This window comes from Solenopsis invicta, chromosome 16 (genome assembly GCF_016802725.1).
Source record: "Solenopsis invicta isolate M01_SB chromosome 16, UNIL_Sinv_3.0, whole genome shotgun sequence".
Lineage (NCBI taxonomy): Eukaryota > Metazoa > Arthropoda > Insecta > Hymenoptera > Formicidae > Solenopsis > Solenopsis invicta.
The window spans coordinates 7,798,150-7,817,926 of NC_052679.1; the positions used below are offsets into that span (position 1 = coordinate 7,798,150).

The window sequence follows — 19,777 nt, forward strand, 5'->3', positions numbered from 1 at the left end:
AAAGAAGAAGAAATCATGGGGACCACCTGGCCATGCTTCAACATCGACAGCCAAGCCGAACATTCATGGAAAAAAGCTCATGTTGTGTATTTGGTGGAATCAGCTTGGTGTCGTGTATTATGAGTTGCTCAAACCGAATGAAACCATTACTGGGGCTCTTTACCGAACACAATTGATGAGATTGAGTCGAGTATTCAAGGAAAAACGTGCCCACTACTACTCCAGACACGACAAAGTTATTCTTCTGCATGATAATGCTCGTCCACATGTTGCGGCGCCGGTCAAAACCTACCTGGAAACACTCAATTGGGAAGTTTTACCCCACCCGCCGTATTCATCAGACATTGCTCCTTCTGATTACTACCTGTTTCGATCGATGGCGCATGGCCTGTCTAAGCAACACTTCACATCATATGAAGATACAAAAAATTGGGTCGATTTGTGGATAGCTTCAAAAGCATTCTTCCGACGCGGTATCCGTATGCTACCAGAAAGATGGGAAAAAGTAGTGGCTAGCAATGGACAATACTTCGAATAAAACATTAGGTACCGTTCTTTCACAATAAATGCCCAATTTTTGATAAAAAACGGCGGAAACTTATTTATACTCCTAATAATATTCCTGAATTTTTGCTTGATTTAGGCGTACTTGTACCTAATTTGTACTTTTTAACTATACGTCCTAATAATCGTCCTTCAAAATGACTATATAAAGGTTTCCGCTTTCTTTGCCATGTTTCTTCTGTTAATATATTATTTACATTTTGTACATTACGACACTGAATATTACGTCTTTTGCGTTTGAAAGGAATATTTAATTTTAATTCTGCGCAAAGTTGCTTATTATAATCTTTCATTTTTTTTTACGAAACGTCCGACTTTCAAATTTACTTGGCCATTTAAAACATATTTTTTGACATTATTAAAAAAACCTTCAACATTAGCATTGCTTAATCTAAGTGTACCCGGTGCAACTATTTTCAGTAATAACGCCGACTACATAGGAACAAAGAGCATGTAGTGATTTGTAATAAATTCAGCAATTGTTGGAGCATAATATGTATTAGTGTCTTCTATACTACATATTATCTTGTAATTTATTTTTCAAGTTGTGCAATATGGAATGATATCTTTTGAAAAATGGCGAATCAATAAAAATTCGACCTTCTACCCTGGTGAAAAAATTTCTCTGAAAATTTCTCTGAAAATGTCTGAAAAGATTTTTCAGAAATTTTCAGAAACTTTCAGAATATTTTTCAGGAAAATACAGAGACTTTCAGCGATTTATTTGAAAATTATTTTCAAATCTCTGAAAGTCTCTAAATTTTTCTGAAATTTGAGACTTCAGAGATATCGCTGAAAACAGCGTTTTCATGGATTCTCACTTTTCAGAGACTTTCAGCGATAAATCTGAACATTCTTTTTGAGTTTCTGAAAGTCTCTGAATTTCGCTGAAATTCGAGAATTCAAAGATATCTTTGACAATAGCGTTTTCATGGATTCTCACTTTTCAGAGACTTTCAGCGATAAATCTGAACATTCTTTTTGAGTTTCTGAAAGTCTCTGAATTTCGCTGAAATTCGAGAATTCAAAGATATCTTTGACAATAGCGTTTTCATGGATTCTCACTTTTCAGAGACTTTCAGCGATAAATCTGAACATTCTTTTTGAGTTTCTGAAAGTCTCTGAATTTCGCTGAAATTCGAGAATTCAAAGATATCTTTGACAATAGCGTTTTCATGGATTCTCACTTTTCAGAGACTTTCAGCGATTTATCTGAAAATCGTTTCCGAGTTTCTGAAAGTTTCTGAATTTCGCTGAAATTTGGGAATTCAGAGATATTTCTGACAATACTATTTTCAAGGATTCTCACATTTCAGAAACTTTCAGCGATTTATCTAAAAATCATTGCGTCTGAAAATCCTTAAATTTAGCTAAAACTTATGAGTTTAGAAATGTAACAACTTTTATAGCTTCTGAGTTATTAAATGTTTTCAGCGGGTTTCTAAAATTATTTCTATATCACAGAAAGTTTTTCTAAGAAAATAATGCAATTTTGAAAATTTCGTCTCACCTCTCATGTGTTAAGTGATTTTTAGCTGTTTTTATAATATATCTCAGAAACTAATCAAAATATCAAAAAATGATTTATATAAAAGTTTTACATTAAAATTACCTTTATTTACCTATATCAACAATATTTTAAAAATTAATTGTTAAAAATTAAAAAATATTTTTTGTAAACCTTTTTTTAATATCTTGAATAACTTTCAGGTATAACAAAAGAGCTGAAAGCCTCTTTATACATGAGGGATGATTTCACCTCTTAAAATTTTGAGTTGTAATTTATTTTTTTTATTATAAATTAATTTATGTAACCTATATGTAACATACAAAGTATCATATCTGTAAAATCACAATTTGACACTTCGCAAAATTGCCGTGTAATAATAGATTGCATTAATATTTCTAGAAAAAAAAATATATATATATTTAATACTTATTTGCATTTTTTACGATGTACATATAGTAGGTATATAATACAATTATAAATAAAAAAATATTATATTATATAATTTCATATAACATATTTATTATTTTATAATTTAATCACCGAGACATCCATATGGAATCGTGCAAACGAAAGTACTATTACAATTTAAAATTACGCATGGTCTTTTTATATTTTCAGGTTTCTGTATAAATAATGTACCGTCGTTTAAATTACATTTTTTAATATGATTAATTTTTACATTTGTGGTCAAAATTAGTCCATCACTTTCAAGCATCACTTTGCGAGTAAATAATATATCTGATAACCGTCCATCGTCATTGGGTATTTTACAGATGTTAGTGATTATTAGAGTCCTATATAAAGAGAGGAGCGACATCGAACCCCCACCACAATCTTCAGTATCCAATTGAGTTCTCCACCGCCATTTTAGGACCGCTCCAACGTCATCAAACACCATTCGTATCATTCTGCAAACAGCTGTGTTCACAATATGGCTGCTCGCTTAGTCAATCAAGTATCAATCAGATTACCAATCAGAGCTTCGGACATCAATGTCGCTTCTCTCTTTGGCTGTGTTCCGATATTAACTGCCAGTACTGAAAATGTATAGTATATGTGACGTGAACTATAAATTTTCAGTACTGCCAGTAAAAACGGAACACAGCCTTTATATAGGACTCTAGTGATTATACCAATTTCCCCATTTATATTTTCGACTACAGAGTCGTTCTTTTTTTTTGAATGTCCATATGCTGCGATTGTATATCTGATACCACCACATACAATTTTTTTAAATGTAAAACATTCTCGTACTCGTATCTGTCCCAAACATTCTTGCTCTTCGGGAAGTAAAGTGTACGGAACTCCTGTACCTATCATGACATAATTTTTGTTTCAATAAACGTTTTGCACTCGGTATTTACTTGTACATAATTCATCACAAAATTGACGAATTGCTTTACTAATGACTAATGTCTTTTCAAAAATAGGAATACTTTGATAAATTAATAATCGGGATGCAACTTGCACAGCAACGCGAGCAGGGCTGGTTTGTAGATTTAAAAGTATCCTATTTTCATTTTCAAATCCAAAAGTGTTGTGTGCCCACAAAGGACCCCAATTGCGTACACTTCGACATAGGTGAAGAAGGAAATGCACATTATAGGACATCTCTTGTTTCCCAAAATAGCTTTGAAACTGAACGACAAACTTTATAAGTAAATTATATGCAGTTTCTAACATTTCGGAGTTAATAGATTTTTGCAAGAGTATGTTCAATGCTGACACAAATAGAGCCAAATGATGTATATATTTTTTTGATAATACGTCACGCAAACAAACTAACGAATACAAAATCGTCCATGACCTCCACTCGGAGGCTTTCCATAGCCGAATATCTTTCAAACTCCTCGGTGTTCTTGTAATACACTTTGGAGTTTGAATTGACATTAAACGCGAATTGATAATATCCATTTTTTGGGGCGAACCTATATAGTATAATAATCTTTCCCGAAAGAATTTAATAAAATATCCATATATTGCCGTTGAACACCTAAAAGGCAAGAGTGCATGTACTCAGGATCAAATCCATCTCCGAGATCAAAATAATGTAAATTCATGAGACAGGAAGGTCCCCATATTTCATTTATATCATTTCTATCTTTGGCGTTATAGGCTTTAATCATATCCCTTTTTATAGATGCATCTGTTCTATCAAGTGGAATATTAGTAGAGACTGTGTATTTTCGTAAAATACGACTGACACGGCCTTTAGTCACCGAAACACCTTCTGCTGGATGTTCACAGAAAGTGCATCCATATTTACCATTGCACTGTTTCATATTTAACATTGCTGATCTTGCCATTGAGTCAACGGAGCAAAGTAATGGAATTATCAAACTGGTTATAGTTACGTTATCGCTTAAATTCCACGAAATTCCTTTTAAAGATAATTCATTCGCTTGGTTAACGAATGGCTGCAAAAATATATTCATATTAGGTTTATGTTCGTCAACCCATAAACCTACAAGAATCATGTTTCTAGAACGCATGTTAATTGGTAATTCGTTGAGCATGACATAAATTGGCCAAACTGATGAGGTACTTGATTTTCCTGTTGTGCATCCGTCTGTATTAAAAGTATACGACAAATTGTACCTGCCATTTAGTAAACCATTGGGCGAGTCCCACTTTTTATACATATTACCATCAAATATATCATTAATGGTGCCATCGTCGTATCTACGTCTATTAAATACTTCCTCCAAGCCTTTTATGTGTGACTATAAATGCCTATTATGTGTGACTTTAAATGTAACTACCCATGCTACAAATGCGATCGAGGAAGAAAACAGGAAGTTACGGGAATTGTTGCAAAAGAAAAATATAAAAATACAAGCAGCCAAATCGGAAATTTTGAATTTAAAAAACAAATACGATAATTTGCTGAAATCCAATGAGTTTCCTGTAACAGAAAAAACTGCACGCAAACTAATAGACCTTGTGAATATGGCAGGTAAGAATGAATTTTTTTAATTTTAAAATTAATAAAGTATTAAAAAATTGAATTTCGTATTATTACAATTCAAATTATTTGTTAGCTAAAATAATAAATATATCTAAGTTAATGATGAGAACATTAACTAAGGAAAATGCAGACATGATAGATATGAAAATAGTTAAGTTGCTATCTGTCATCTGAAAAACAATTGTTAAATGTATAACAACATGCATAATTGTATTTTATGTCATATTAGTTTGTCTTGTTGTTCATATGCGAAATACATAAAAGTTCCAGAAGTAGCTGAGGCTGTTGAAGCAGCTTCTGGAGCAAATATCGTGGACGAAGAAAATAGTGAAAAAAGGCCACAACTCAACCAAGTTCACCTTGGAAGCGGTGTAAAATGCAACAAAGTCGCTTATGAAGACGCACAAAATGTATCAGCCCCGGCAAAGTTCGTGTCGATCATGAGTGTCGGTATTTGGGGCTACGAACACTTATCAAAAAGATGTGTAAAACAAACGAAGCATGTGAAAGATGATCGATTAGAAATGAGCCCTGTAAAAGTGGGAATTTTAAAAAGCTATTTTATAAAATGGCTAGAAAAGAATGGTTACCGAGATAATTCTAGGCAGCACGAATTGCAACAATTGAATGTTTATTTAGGTCGTGCCATTACAGCTGCGCAGAAACATATAAATCTCCCATTAAACCAAAGAAAACGTAAAATATCCTTTACCGAAGGAAATGAGAAAAACTTCTCTAAAGTAACTATTCTTACAGATTAATTTCTCAATTCGTTTTTTGAAGTAGTAGAAGATCGAGATAGAAATTACTTAACTATTATTCTATCAAAGGAGTACACGGATACCCATTTTATTTGTAAAACAATTTTTTATGTTCTAGTGATCCTAGCAGTATAAAATTTTACAAGTTAACATTTTTTAACTAGTTTAATTTTTTTCAAAAATAACTGTGCCTCAAACAATTAAGTTTCATTTTGAGTTAACTAGTTTTTTAAATAAGGGTTAAGTATATTAATTCATATGTATAAGTAAAATTGTTACTTAAACCTAAACTTAATTATTGTATTACACAAAAACTATATTTTTTTTTCGAAACACGAGTTATCAATGTTTGTGTTTGTATCTTTAAAGGGAGTCTAAATCTAATATTACAATGGCGCTGTGGTCAAGTAATTACATATATATTTTGTTGCAATTAAAGCATATAAAAAGCGAACGTAATCTATTAAATATATATATATATATATATATATATATATATATATATATATATATATATGTATGTATAAGCTATATCACCAAAAAATATGGAAATAAATTGTATTTTCAATATACACATGTACGATTTACTTTTAAAAGAATTACTAGTGTTTCACTAGTAAATATGTTTAAATTATTATATAAATTGGTGGACGTGTTTTTATAATAAAATAATTTTATACTTATTTAAGAGACATTTTATAGTTACTAATTTACACCTTTTCAGAAACATCAGAATTTTTCAGAAATTTTCAGACTTTTTTCAATCATTTTCAATTTTAGAAATCACCGAAAATCTCTGAAATTTTCTGAAATTTCTCTGAAAATCTCTAGAATTTCGGACATGTTTCAGAGATTTTCAGAGAATTTTTCAGAAAAATTTCAGAAATTTTCAGACTTTTACAGTGATTTTTCAATTTTAGAAATAACTGAAAATCTCTGAAATTTTTGAAATTTCTCTGAAAAATTCTCTGAAAATCTCTGAAATGTGTCCGAAATTCTAGAGATTTTCAAGAAATTTTTCAGACGTTTTCAGAAAAATTTTCATAGAAATTCAGAGAAATTTTTTTACCAGGGTAGTTTATAATTTTCATCTGTGGATAAATCAACATTACTTTCAGTATTAGAGTTTACATCAAATATATTTTCATCATATTTAGATTTTCTAACATGATATTTATTAATATTAGTAATACAACTATGGGCTTCTGTTATACAAGATGTCAATAGTATGGTCATAAATTGTTTATAACAATAATCTAAATCATCTAATGTATCACAGTGAATCAGTATACCCATGCACCATCTAATATAAGATTTTTATTTTTTAAGTATTTGGGAAACTTTTTATGTATAGCAGATGATACTCTTTTTTGAAAATGTGCGCAGCAGTTATGCACAATAATAAGATCAGAACGTAAATTTTCTATCTTACTTAGAGCAATGTAAACTTGTTCCAAATATACTGATAATGTTGTCATATTTCATTCACTCATTACAGCATTTATTAATGCCCAGCTCCAGTCGACAACTATAACTGAAAATAGTGACCAAGTAAAATGTTTAGATTGTAAAAAATGTCGGAATGTTTTCAAGAATATACTTATAGCAGTAGTATTATGTACTGAAGTAACCATTTCAGCTATTGGAAGTACAATATTGTTTTTATTAACAACTATTGCATAATATAAAATATGTTTGCACTTTATATCTTTAGGTTTGCGAACGATAAAACCAGTAGCATCAAAATATACTATGTCATTCTTATCAAAAACATTAAGTTGTTCTTCTGAATACATATGTACATAAAATGGCAAACCTGTACTTTGTATGTATGGCTCATTAGACTGTTGATCTATAATATATTGTTGAAATAGATCAGATAAATCATGCGAACAAAGATGCAAATCATTTTTATTATTTTCTTCAGAAATAATAATGAAAAACGCTATTATATTACCGTACACTGCCGTTCAATAATAATAATAGTAATAGCCGTAATTTATCGACTTTGCTTGTACGATGATAATGATCAATGTGTGCGCATTTCGGGAATATATTTAATAATAATATATAATAATAAAAAAATAATAAAAAAATCTTTTTTCTACATTTCTCATTTTATATTTTCATAGAAAGTTTATAAAATTTGACAATATTTAAGATTTTTAAAAATCCCTTTAGAAAAATTTCAAATACGATAAATTCTTATAATAATTATGAATGTTATAAGATATGAGAATTATTATAAATATATATACGTATAAAAATGTTAGTGCAGCTTAGTGTTGTAAATGCCCAGGGAAAAATATTTTATATATAAAATATGTCCAAATATAAATATATATGATTATATATATTTACATGTAATTTATATTTGTGTTATGTGTATTTATATGTAAATAAATATACATATAATTATATAAAATTGTATATAATTACATATAATATAATTATATATATGGACATATTTTAAATATAAGTGTACATAACTATATAATGTTTATATGTAAAAAAAATTTTTTCCAAGTGTCATTCTTTTATAACAGATATAACAATTTTTAAGATCTATTTATTGCTATTAAAAAGTTGTTAAATCATGTAAATAATATATGCATCTCTATACAATTTGCAGATCAAGATTATATTTAGGTTATATGTTGATTTAATTGTGTATGTGTAAAATGTGCAAAAGAACACATATCGCATTCCGATATCTCAACTTTTTAGTGCATAAAAACAATGTAATAAAAAAGTAAAATATATACTGCGCCTTCCAATTTATGTTGATCTACGTAAAATTGATTAAAAGTCAATAGAAATTTTACAAAAACATTTGCAATTACTCAATAAACAATTTTTATAACAAAGTAGAAAATGATAAAAATATCGACTAGTTCGACTAATTATCGTTTCGACCAACGGCCATTTATCGACGCATCGACGTCGAATTGACGTCGATTCGACTAATCATTTCATCGAAGAAAATCTTTTGCATGGTCTACAAGCTTCTGATAGACCTGACATTTATGCAAGTTTTTAATATCAAAAAGAATTATTTAATTGATTTGATTATAAAACAAAAATTTTTTGGAGAAGTAGCTGCCTATGTATATGTAATTGAATTTCAAAAACGCGGTTTACCACATATTCATATGTTAGTTACTTTAAAATATAATTTCAAAATAACAACACCTCAGATTGTTGACAAGTATATATCTGCTAAAATTCCTGATCCAAGTGAAAATCATAATTTACATCAATGCTCGGAGTTAGTTGCTCATTTTGAGCCGATTCTCGAAGCGACGCCCACTGTTCCCCCCACTACCGCTCGCTGCTCGACTGTCGAGTCGGCGATCACGCGGCAGGCACTCTGCATCAGGAGCGTCCCTGAATGAAAAATACGCTAGTAGCGTACCATTCAAAAAATTTGTTGTAAAAACTTATCTTAATTCTGATTATCGTACATTATTATCATTTATATTTTTACAAAAAATATATATGTAAATAATAGAAATTTTTATTTATAAAACTTATATAAAAAGGAAAATTTTTTATGATAATTTACTCAAATAGTACGCTACCAGCGTATTTTTCACTCAGAGACGCTTCTGATGCAGAGCGCCAACCGCGTGATCGTCGGTTCGATCGTCAAGCGGCGAACGGTAATGGGGGAACAGTGGGCAACTCTTCAGGAATCGGCTCGAAATGAACAACTAACTTCGAGCACTGATTTACATAATATAGTTATTGTTACGTCCAACGGACTCCACGATTTTCCCTTTCGCCGATAACGGAAATTCCCGCCGTGTCATAAAGAAAATTGGCGACACAAGACATCTGTCCCTAAGAAACATAACTCTTAAGTATACAACCGAAACAATAACGCAAAAATATAAAAAGAAACTATACATCAAGAACTATACATCAACTATATATCAAGAACACACATACTCATCCTGACGCAACGTGAAGACAAACAGGACCCATAGAAGTTATTTAAAAACAAGGAACCGACGGGAGATAAATTTGAATCGAATACCGAACGGAAAATGTCGAAAGTTATAATTTACGGCCCTGGCCTTCCCGTCAAACACATATGCTCTGACGACAATATTCGCGTCATAAAAATGGGAAAGCCAGGATACAAAGGAGAAAAACTTAAACTTGGCGCCGACCACGAGAGAATGCAGAATCGGGACGTCGGTCAAGAAAATAACAAACCATAAATTAAAATGTATGAATATGGTCCAATTCGCTTACGTCGCGACACAAACCACTCATATTAACGATATAACAACGAACCCTAAAAACAATAAATGACACGAGATACCGGGATTGTAGACCCTCGAAAAAGGGGAAACTATCGATAAGAAAGTCCTCGAACGATTAGGCGATTCCACAACTCTCCCCCTTAGAATTAAGGAAACTCGGGAGAAGATGGAGAATTAACCAATGATAGATTATCCTGGAGGATGATTACTAAGGTTCGTTAGCGAACTAGCCAACGACAAGTCGAGTCTAAAGAAAAATTATATAAAGTTTATAACAATCCCAAATCTCCTACCAATAGAATCTACATTCCACCTGTTCGACTCGCTACGCCCTTCTTTTCAAGTCCTATAAAATCATTTTGGTTCCTTGAAGTTAGAGTCGAAGCTGTGCGCGTTATTTTTAAAATCGTTTTGAACTTACAATTAGAATCTGTGCGCGAGACGCAGACTGTCTAGTTTCAAGATCGTTCTCCATCAACAATCTCCAAAAATCAGAAAATTATCTCTCTACTACCACAAGTAAGATTTTTTTTTACTTTTTTTCGGTTTTATTTCAATTTTCGATTCAACTCGCCAGGAATCAATCGCTAATGAGCAATCACAGCCGTTCATGTCCCAACTCCTTGCTCCCAATATTATTATTATTTTTATTTCGGATTAATACAGCAATTCTCATTTAAAACAATTCCCGACTTTTTCTCTAAATATTTCTTAATCTCTATGTAAATATAAATGTTCTATTTTCATTCTTAAATCTTAAATTCAATTTGATTTAATAGTTGAAATATGAATCTCAATGCATAATTATGAATTTATTAAAGAATAAATTAATTCCATCTCCTCCTGTATACATAGTAACGTGTATAGTTACACTGGAAAAAAAATTTGCTCGATTCAAGAAAATATAATAACTTGAAATGTATTTACTTAAATCAAGTAAATATATAATTAATTTAAACAGATTGCTTTGTTTCCAAGTAAATATTTATTTACGGTGAAGTTAATTATTTACTCAATAAAAATTTAGTCGCTGTAAATAAACGTTACTTGAAGCTAAGTAATAATTCCTTAAAACTGTTAAATAATGTTCTTAAATAAAGTAAATACATTTACTAAAAAGTAAGAGCCATTTTTTAATAATTATTTATTTAAATTTAGTTTTTAAGGTACTTAATTAAAAAAATTACTTATTTATTTCAAAAACATCAATATACTAATAATGAAAACTAACAGCAAGCGTATATTCACTTATAATAACAAAATATTTAGTTTGTTTTCCTACATCTTACTTTGTTTCAAGTTAGTTATTTTTAAAAAAATATGATAAATTAAGTAATAAATTGAAACATATATTTACTTAATTACAGTATATATTCTTTTGAATAAACTAAATAAAAACTTTTTTTGTACATAATTCTACTACAAAATTATTTACTTATTTTAAAATAATATTATTTAGAATCAAAGTATTGGTGTTTTAAAACTAGGTACATACTTTTTCATAATTGTTAATAAATATTTCCTGGACTCGAAGACATCATTATTTGAGAATCAGAAGATATTTTTTTTATTCAGTAAATAAATTTTTTAATATCGATAAATATTCTCTTAAAATTTTAAAATGAATTTCTTTTATATAATAAATACATTGATTGAAAAGTAGTTATTTGAAAAAAAAAAGTTTGTTTGAATTCGGTTTTAAGCTATTTAAATCAAAATAATATTTATTTACTTCCAGAAAACCTATTTACTAACGTTGGGATATTTATAGCAAGAACGTATTTATTTACAATAACGAAATATTTATGTTTTGTGTTAATAAATCTTTCTCTTATTCACATTATTTATTTATTAAAAAATAACTTTAACATTTTCAACATAAATTTACTGGATTACAATAAATATTATTGCCATAAAAAGAGTAACTTTGGTTTTCGGAAAATTGAACTACATATTCATTCACTTGAGCTAAGAAAATGTTAATTTAAAAAAAGCGTTGATGTCTTAAATTTAGAAACACATTTATTTGCAATTAGTAAATAAATATTTCCTGGAATCAAAGACCATAACTATGGAATTAGAAAATATTTAATTTTATTCAGTATATAAATTACTTAGTACCGATAAATATGTGTAGAAAAATTTGAATTAAAGAATTACTAATTTGAAATTCGAATATAAGGCGCGACATTTCGAGAGCGCGCCGCGATGTCGGGAAGGGGAGAAGTCGCGGCCCGGACCGCGTAGCGATCGCGCTCAGGGTGCAGTCCCATGGAGCGTATCAGGCGTATCGCGGATTGCGCGTATTGAAAATCTGACCATTTTCGATGGGTAGCTCGGGGGCGTAGCTATTGCTGCTTTTCCCTCCTCACCGCGCCACGCCTACAGTCGCGGCTGCCTACGTCTCGGCGACCGGCGGGCGGTCTTTGCGCGCGGTGATAGGCGTTTATTCGCAAATTTATTAATTTTTATTTTGTTAATTATGGCAAATATTAAAAAATGGTAAAGGACTTTTCTGCTCAGTTTTACTTGACTATCAAACCACGGGCGGTAGTTATCTAACACCCTGTATATACACACACACACACACACACACACTTTTTTTATTTGTATAACATTTTTGTTCATGTAAACTATATAAATAAAGTAGTACGCCGGGATCTTATGCGCCCATTTTAGCTACATTTGCATACCTACATCGCTGCTTTCCACGCTCTACCGTCGCGCATACGCGAGAAAACCCGGCCCGTCTATCATTACATCGCGCTCCGATGTACGACCATAGAGATATTACATATAGAGTAGAGAAGCCAGCCTCAAAAGTGATTCGTTGATAGAAAAAAACGAGAGCTTTAGTTTATCTCTCTTTTAATAGCGCTAGTACAACAAAGACAAGAATATAGGTCTTATCTTCTCTCTCTTTCTAACGGGAGGACATTTCCACTTACAGATTTGTTTATAGCTCCTCTTCTCTATATATAATATCTCTATGTGTACGACACGAGCTAAATTGACCTGATGAGCTCGTTACTAAGGCGATCGTCAGATAGGAATTTGCCAACGAACGATAGAAAAACGACAAGCGAACGAGTGACAATCGAGTGATTTGGTTACCGGGCATTCCGGCGCATTCTGGAATAAGTCTCCACACGTGTACAATCTTCAGACGCTGCAGAAATATTATCTATAACTTTGTGAAGTGCCTAATAGTGTAAATAGTAATTTTTGCCGTGCAGGCATTTGCCTGTAAACTGAAATTTTCGTCGTGGCTGACGAAGAAATAAAAAATATATTGTAAGAACTGAAGTTGGCTCATCTGGTGGAAACTTTTAAAAGTAAGTTTTATTTGTTACTTTGTATTTGACAGAAGTTGGTGATCGATTAGATAAAATAGAATTTAAGTAAAAGAATATGAAGAATTAAGATGTACAATGTTTTTGGATTTAGTTGTCATTAAATAAACGTTAATACGTATCGGCCACTAACTTGCATTATTGCAATAGAAAAATATGTTTTATTTTACTGAATCTTTATTACAGTGAAAAAATAATATAGTAACATCAACGAAGATTTACTTGATTCAAGTAAATAATTTCCTGTAGCGGAAAATTAGAGGAATAGGCACTCGCGTGCATTAAATGCGTAGTTGGGGAGAGAAAGAGAGAGAGAGAGAGAGAGAGAGAGAGAGAGAGAGAGTGTGTGTGTGTGTGTGTGTGTGTGTGTGTGTGTGTGTGTGTGTGTGTGTGTGTGTGTGTGTGTGTGTGTGTGTGTGTGTGTGAGTGAGAGTGATTTGAGTGCGGCAGAGCGCCGAGGAAATGTAAGAAAGGGCGATAGAGATATATAGGCCGTGAAAAGAAAGAGAGAAAAGGAAGATAGCTTCTGGACGACTGGCACAGGCGAGACTCACAACCGAGACCGCGTGCTCCGACGAGGCCTTATCTGTTTCCTCTGGATACCGGATGTTTCCTGAACCCGGTGGCAAGCCAGATACTCCTGATGGCTGATTCCAATGATACCTTTTCTCTTTCTTTCATTGTCCTATATATTCATCTACCGCTCGCGTCTTTCTTATCTTGTCTCGGCACTCTGTCGCGCATTCTCTCTCTCTCTCTCTCTCTTTCTTTCTCTCTCTCTCCCTCCTTCCTTCCCTCTCTCCCTCCCCCTCCCTCACTCTCTTTTTCTTACCACACTATGCATTTAATGCACGCAAGTTCCTATTCCTCTAATTCTCCGCTACATTCCTAACGAAAGTACTTGAATCAAGGTATATACTCTTTTGAATAAATATTTACCTAAACCAAGGAAATATTTAGTTCGGTGAAAATAAATATTTTCTTGATTCAACGAAATGTTTACTGCAATGGATTTATTATTCAATGATTTTCAATTCATGGTGTTTTATTTGGGAAGAAATATTTATCTATTTAAAGTACAGTATTTTAAGTAACAAAATAAATATTGTTTTGCTTCTAAAAAGTCAAAATTTAAATTAAAAAATACTTAATATTTAAACAATATTTATTTTGTTTAATTTAGTATATAACCTAAACGAAATATTGTATTTCCTCAAAAAATATAAATTAAAAAAAATATTTACTTAAGATAGATAAATATTTCTTTGGAAATAAAAAACTATCAATTGAAATTCATTGAACAATAAATCTATTGCGGTAAATATTTTTTTGAATCAAGAAAATCAGATCTCGTATCAAAATATTTATTTGTTACATTTAATAAATAATAACTCTAAAAATTAAATATTTACTTGGTTCAAGTGATTGCATTACATGTTATATTTGATTGAATCAATTAAATTTTTTGTCCAGTGTAGGCTACATCTCCGTCGCAAATTAAATTTGCACTATTGTCGAATATTACAAATTCGCCAGTGATATAAAAACGCCAAGCGAACGAGAGATGAGCGATTTGGATAGCGACATTTCGGCGTATGTCTCCACACATGTATAATCTTCAGACGCTTTTGTATATAGGAATATTAATCACCACTTTATGTAAAGTATTTAACAGTGCGACCAGTAATTCTTGCTGTGCAGGCATTTGCCTGCAAACTGAAATTTTCGTCATGGCTGACAAACAAATAAAAAATATATTGCAAGAACTGAATTTGGCTCATCTGCATGGTGGAAACTTTTGAAAGTAAGTTTTATTTGTTACTTTGTATTTGACTAAAGTTGGTGGACGAATAGATAAAATAGAATTTAAGTGAAAAAATGTGAAGAATTAAGATGTACAATGTTTTTTGATTTAGTGTTTATTAAATAAACATTAATACGAATCGACCACTAACTTGCATTATTGCAATTGATTGAAAAATATGTTTTATTCTTTTGAACCTTTATTACACGGAAAAAATAATGTAGTAATATCAACAAAAATGTACTTAATTCAAATTAATTATTTCAATCAATAGTCCCAATGAAAGTATTTGAATCAAGATATGTAGCTTCTTTTAAATAAATATTTATCTAAACCAAGGAAATATTTAGTTCAGTTAAAATATATTTTGTCTTGATTCAACGAAATGTTGACTTCAATGGATTAATTATTCAATGAATTTCAATTCATAGTTTTTTAGTTCTATAGAAATATTTACATATTTAAAGTGCACTATTTTAAGTAAATATTGTTTTGCCTTTAGAAAATTTAAATTTAAATTAAAAAATATTTAATATTTAAACAATATTTATTTTATTTAGATTAGTATATAAACTAAACGAAATATTGTTTTTCCTCAAAAATATACATTTAAAATAAAAAAATATTTACTAAAAATAGATAAATATTTCTTCGGAAATAAAAACCACAAATTGAAATTTATTTAATAATGAATCCATTACAGTTAATATTTCGTTGAAACAAGAAAATCTCGTTTCAAAATATTCATTTTTTACATCTAATAAATAATAACACTAAAATTAAATATTTACTTAAATCAAATGATTGGATTTCATGTTATATTTGATTAATCGAATAAATTTTTTGTCCAGTGTAAGCTGCATCTTCATCGCAAATTAAATTCGCATTAGATTCGAAAATTCGATAAACCAAGACAGTTTGAATTTTTTAATATCGCGCACTCATTGTTTATTTAAAAATTATTAGCAATTAACGGCTAAATCGTATACGAGTCACACACATGGTGGTAGAGTTTCAGAAATAATTATGAAGTAATGTGGGACATAAGGGAACTGAAAGTTTTAATTTTTCAGTATCGCGCACTCATTGTTTAAATTTTTTTTAAACAATGAATACGCGATATTAAAAAGTGCAAAGGTTTTTGGTTTGTTACGCCCCACTACATTTTAGAATTTTTTCTAAAATTTTACCACCATGCGTGTGACTTGTGCACGATCTGGCTGTTAATTGTTAATAATATAAAATATGAAATCCAATCACTTGACTCAAGTAAAAATTTATGTTTTTGAGTTAATATTTATTTTATCTAACAAATGACTCTCTTGAACCGAGATCTGACTTTCTTGCTACAACGAAATTTTTACTGCAATGGATTCATTATTCTGGCTTTGCAAATATGGACACTGGAAGTGACCGCTAGCTTCAGCACCATAAAAAATATTTACTTCTTTTTTTAGGAAATAATATTATCATGGATATTTTAAAAATAATGACAGAAGCATTGATAGGTGATCTTATACCTATTATTGGTGATAGAGCCATTTTCCTTACTTATTGGCATAAACATTTGTGCATAGATAAATCAAATAATAATCATGCAAATAATAAAAGAGTAAGTTGCAGTTTAAAAAAATATAATGTTTAAACCAAAATTACGGGTTAAAGCGAATAATTTTTAATTTCTGTACAAAATTTTTATAATCCTATGTGATAGTATACGACTACTGCTTTAAATAAAAAAACAAGTTTTATAAAAACAAAAAGAAATTTGAATTTAGCAAGTAAAATTTTGTACGATAAAATATGACTCCAACGATCTATGCGTGTTTAAATTATTAAATTCATATTTTTTCTTGCACAATTTTTTATTTCAATTTTTGCCCAATTCGCTTAAAATATAAAACATGAATTCCTTTATAATAAATACCTAAGAAATAGTTACAATTCTGTTCTTTCAAAAGCTATGCAATAAATGCAATGTTTTATTTGAAATGTGTATAAAGCAATATTAGGACAATTATTACATACTATTTTTACTTTAACCTGCTCACTCTAATATGTAAAAATCGGCGGGTCCCGATAGCGCACATCCCGATAGCACACAAATCACTCACAATGGCAGATGCCTAGAGATTTTCCATAAGTTGGATTAGATAAGTCAAGATGATTGGTTGGTGGGCTATCGAGATGTGCGCTATCGGAACTCTCCCTGTAAAAATCATTGTCATTGAAATACTAAATTTTTTTTTTAATTTGTGTGTATAGAATAGAGATGATGATTCTGTAAGACCCAAAAGTCAGATGAATACAGCTAAAAAAGCAAAAGAGAAAGAAAATTCATCCAGTTCTGCGAATGTTTCATATATTTATGATAAACAATCACTGAAACCTCTAAAGGATCTACTCATGGAATCTATGTTAGGAAAAGAGATTTTAACTTCATTTGAAGAAAATGAGGTTATTCCAGATAAATATAGGAATAAATCATGTAACATTATCATAACAGATTTGGAAAATAGATCTATAAGGTAAAATACTTGAAAAAAGTATTGTGTGTACTAGATAAGTGTACTAAATTTAGATAAAACTCTATTGATTTTAGGCAAAAATGAATTATTTGTAAACTTTTTTTAATATTTAGAATTTAAAACATATTTTAAGAGCTATAAAAATTCTAAAAATTAATAAAGTTACAGTTGATCAAATAAAAAATTTTTTTTAACAATTTTAGTTTTTTAACCAAAATTTTTTTATATTTCTCGAAAACAAAATAATGACTGAATAAGAATTATAAATGTAGCAAATCTTTTTGACATGTAAAATATTAAAGGACTTTATACTGACACTTGAAAGATGTATAGATTTAAAACAATTAATAGATAAAATTGTTTTAAAATATTGATTTTATATTGTTTAATAGAGTTTTATCTGAAAATTTTTAAATTAATTCCATAGATTTTTATTTTTACTTGTATTTCTTATTTCATAAATTAGATAACGCGCTAGCAAACACGATTGTTAAAATCATCGTTGATATATTCCCATTTGAAGCAGCAAATACGTATTTTATGTCACCAATTAAAAAAAAAATTCTCTCTGTAATAAATCCATTCCTGCTCGTGGAAAGTTAATTAGTATGTGGCGAAACCGTCAGTGTCAATATAAAAAATTGCATAGAAGGATAGTAGATAAGGCAAAAACAAACGATCGAAGCATAGAGCAAGGTAAGGTAACTTTTTTGTGTAAACAAGATAAAAATAAACTTTGAATTAAAATTAAAAATATATTTTATTTTTAACAAATAATTTTTGAGAAGCACGAAGGTGCATCATATTCTCGTAAAAATTGATTTATATCTTTCTATATTATATAATTTGTTACCTTGCACATTAAAAACTTTCATTATCATTCTTTTATAACTCATTGGAGAAAAACTTCTGCTCATCGAACCAAAGCTTTAAAAGAATCAAGTGACACTAATTTGGTAGATATATTTGAAAAATGGAAACTCTATAAGTATCCTAGTGGACATGAATTAATTGATACTGATTTTCAATGCCTAAATTTATCCAAAGTAAATTTGGATAAAGATGTTTGGTTTAATTTTTTTGATACTTTGCTAAAGCACGCCTCTCTTAGCTCCAAAGACGAAACAGCAAAGATGCTTCTGGATTCTATAAAATCTAAAGATGTTTCAAACAGTAAATACATGCAGTTTATTTCTAAAAATGTATGGAAGTTTCTAATTTTTTATTAAGTTTCAAGTTATTAATTTATATTACAGATGCAATAGTGGCCATGAGTGTAAGTTTACTCCCTCACTTGTATCCGCAAAACAAATGAAAAGAATACGGAATAAGAGTTTCAAGCTTTCTATTGGACTTGCAAAAGAGACTATATTAAAATTTGCAAATGTTAGTATGTATCTATTTATCACAAATTATTTACTATTGGATTTGTTTTAATTTAATAATGTTGAGAATTTAGATTTAAAAATATTTTAAAGTATTATAAATTTATTTAAAGTATGTAAGCAATTAACTGTATTAATAACCGTGTATTTCAATGCATATTTTTCAATATAATGATTTTTTTATGTATTATGTATTTACACGTATTTATAAATTTTGTAATAGATTCCTGGTGACATGGTAAGACTAAGGCAAGAAGCAAAATCGAGGGCGAAAGATCTTAAACTTCCAATCCAACCTTTTTTAATCATCGTGGGATCTACTGAAGACGTACAAGATGTTTATGTCTGTGTTGACAACGAGTTATACAAAGTTCAAGGACTTCTACAAGGCCTAGATATTTGTTTCAAGACATTTCATGTGTTCAATCTGCAATATCCTTTGGTCAGTGAACGCATATGGATATTAATTCAAAAGGGAATCTATAAAATCAATTTGCTCTGTGATAAGCACATCATCTATTGAACATGCAGTAAAGCAGCTAACTAAGGAAAATACTGAAGAGGAACAAATGGAACGAGTACAAATAATTATTTTAATGTAAAATGCGCGAAAGAAAATATTTTCTTGTTTTT

The 19,777-nt window shown here is 30.0% G+C and overlaps 1 protein-coding gene across 1 annotated transcript; it reads left to right on the plus strand.

Annotated features, from left to right (window-relative positions):
• The first annotated feature begins 4,897 nt into the window (after positions 1–4,897).
• LOC120359797 (BEN domain-containing protein 5-like) lies at positions 4,898–5,883 on the plus strand. Its single transcript, XM_039458911.1, has 2 exons — positions 4,898–5,030; positions 5,307–5,883. The coding sequence occupies exons 1-2, from the start codon at positions 5,024–5,026 to the stop codon at positions 5,801–5,803; spliced, it is 504 nt and encodes a 167-aa protein (XP_039314845.1). The 5' UTR covers positions 4,898–5,023; the 3' UTR covers positions 5,804–5,883.
• Positions 5,884–19,777: the final 13,894 nt, after the last annotated feature.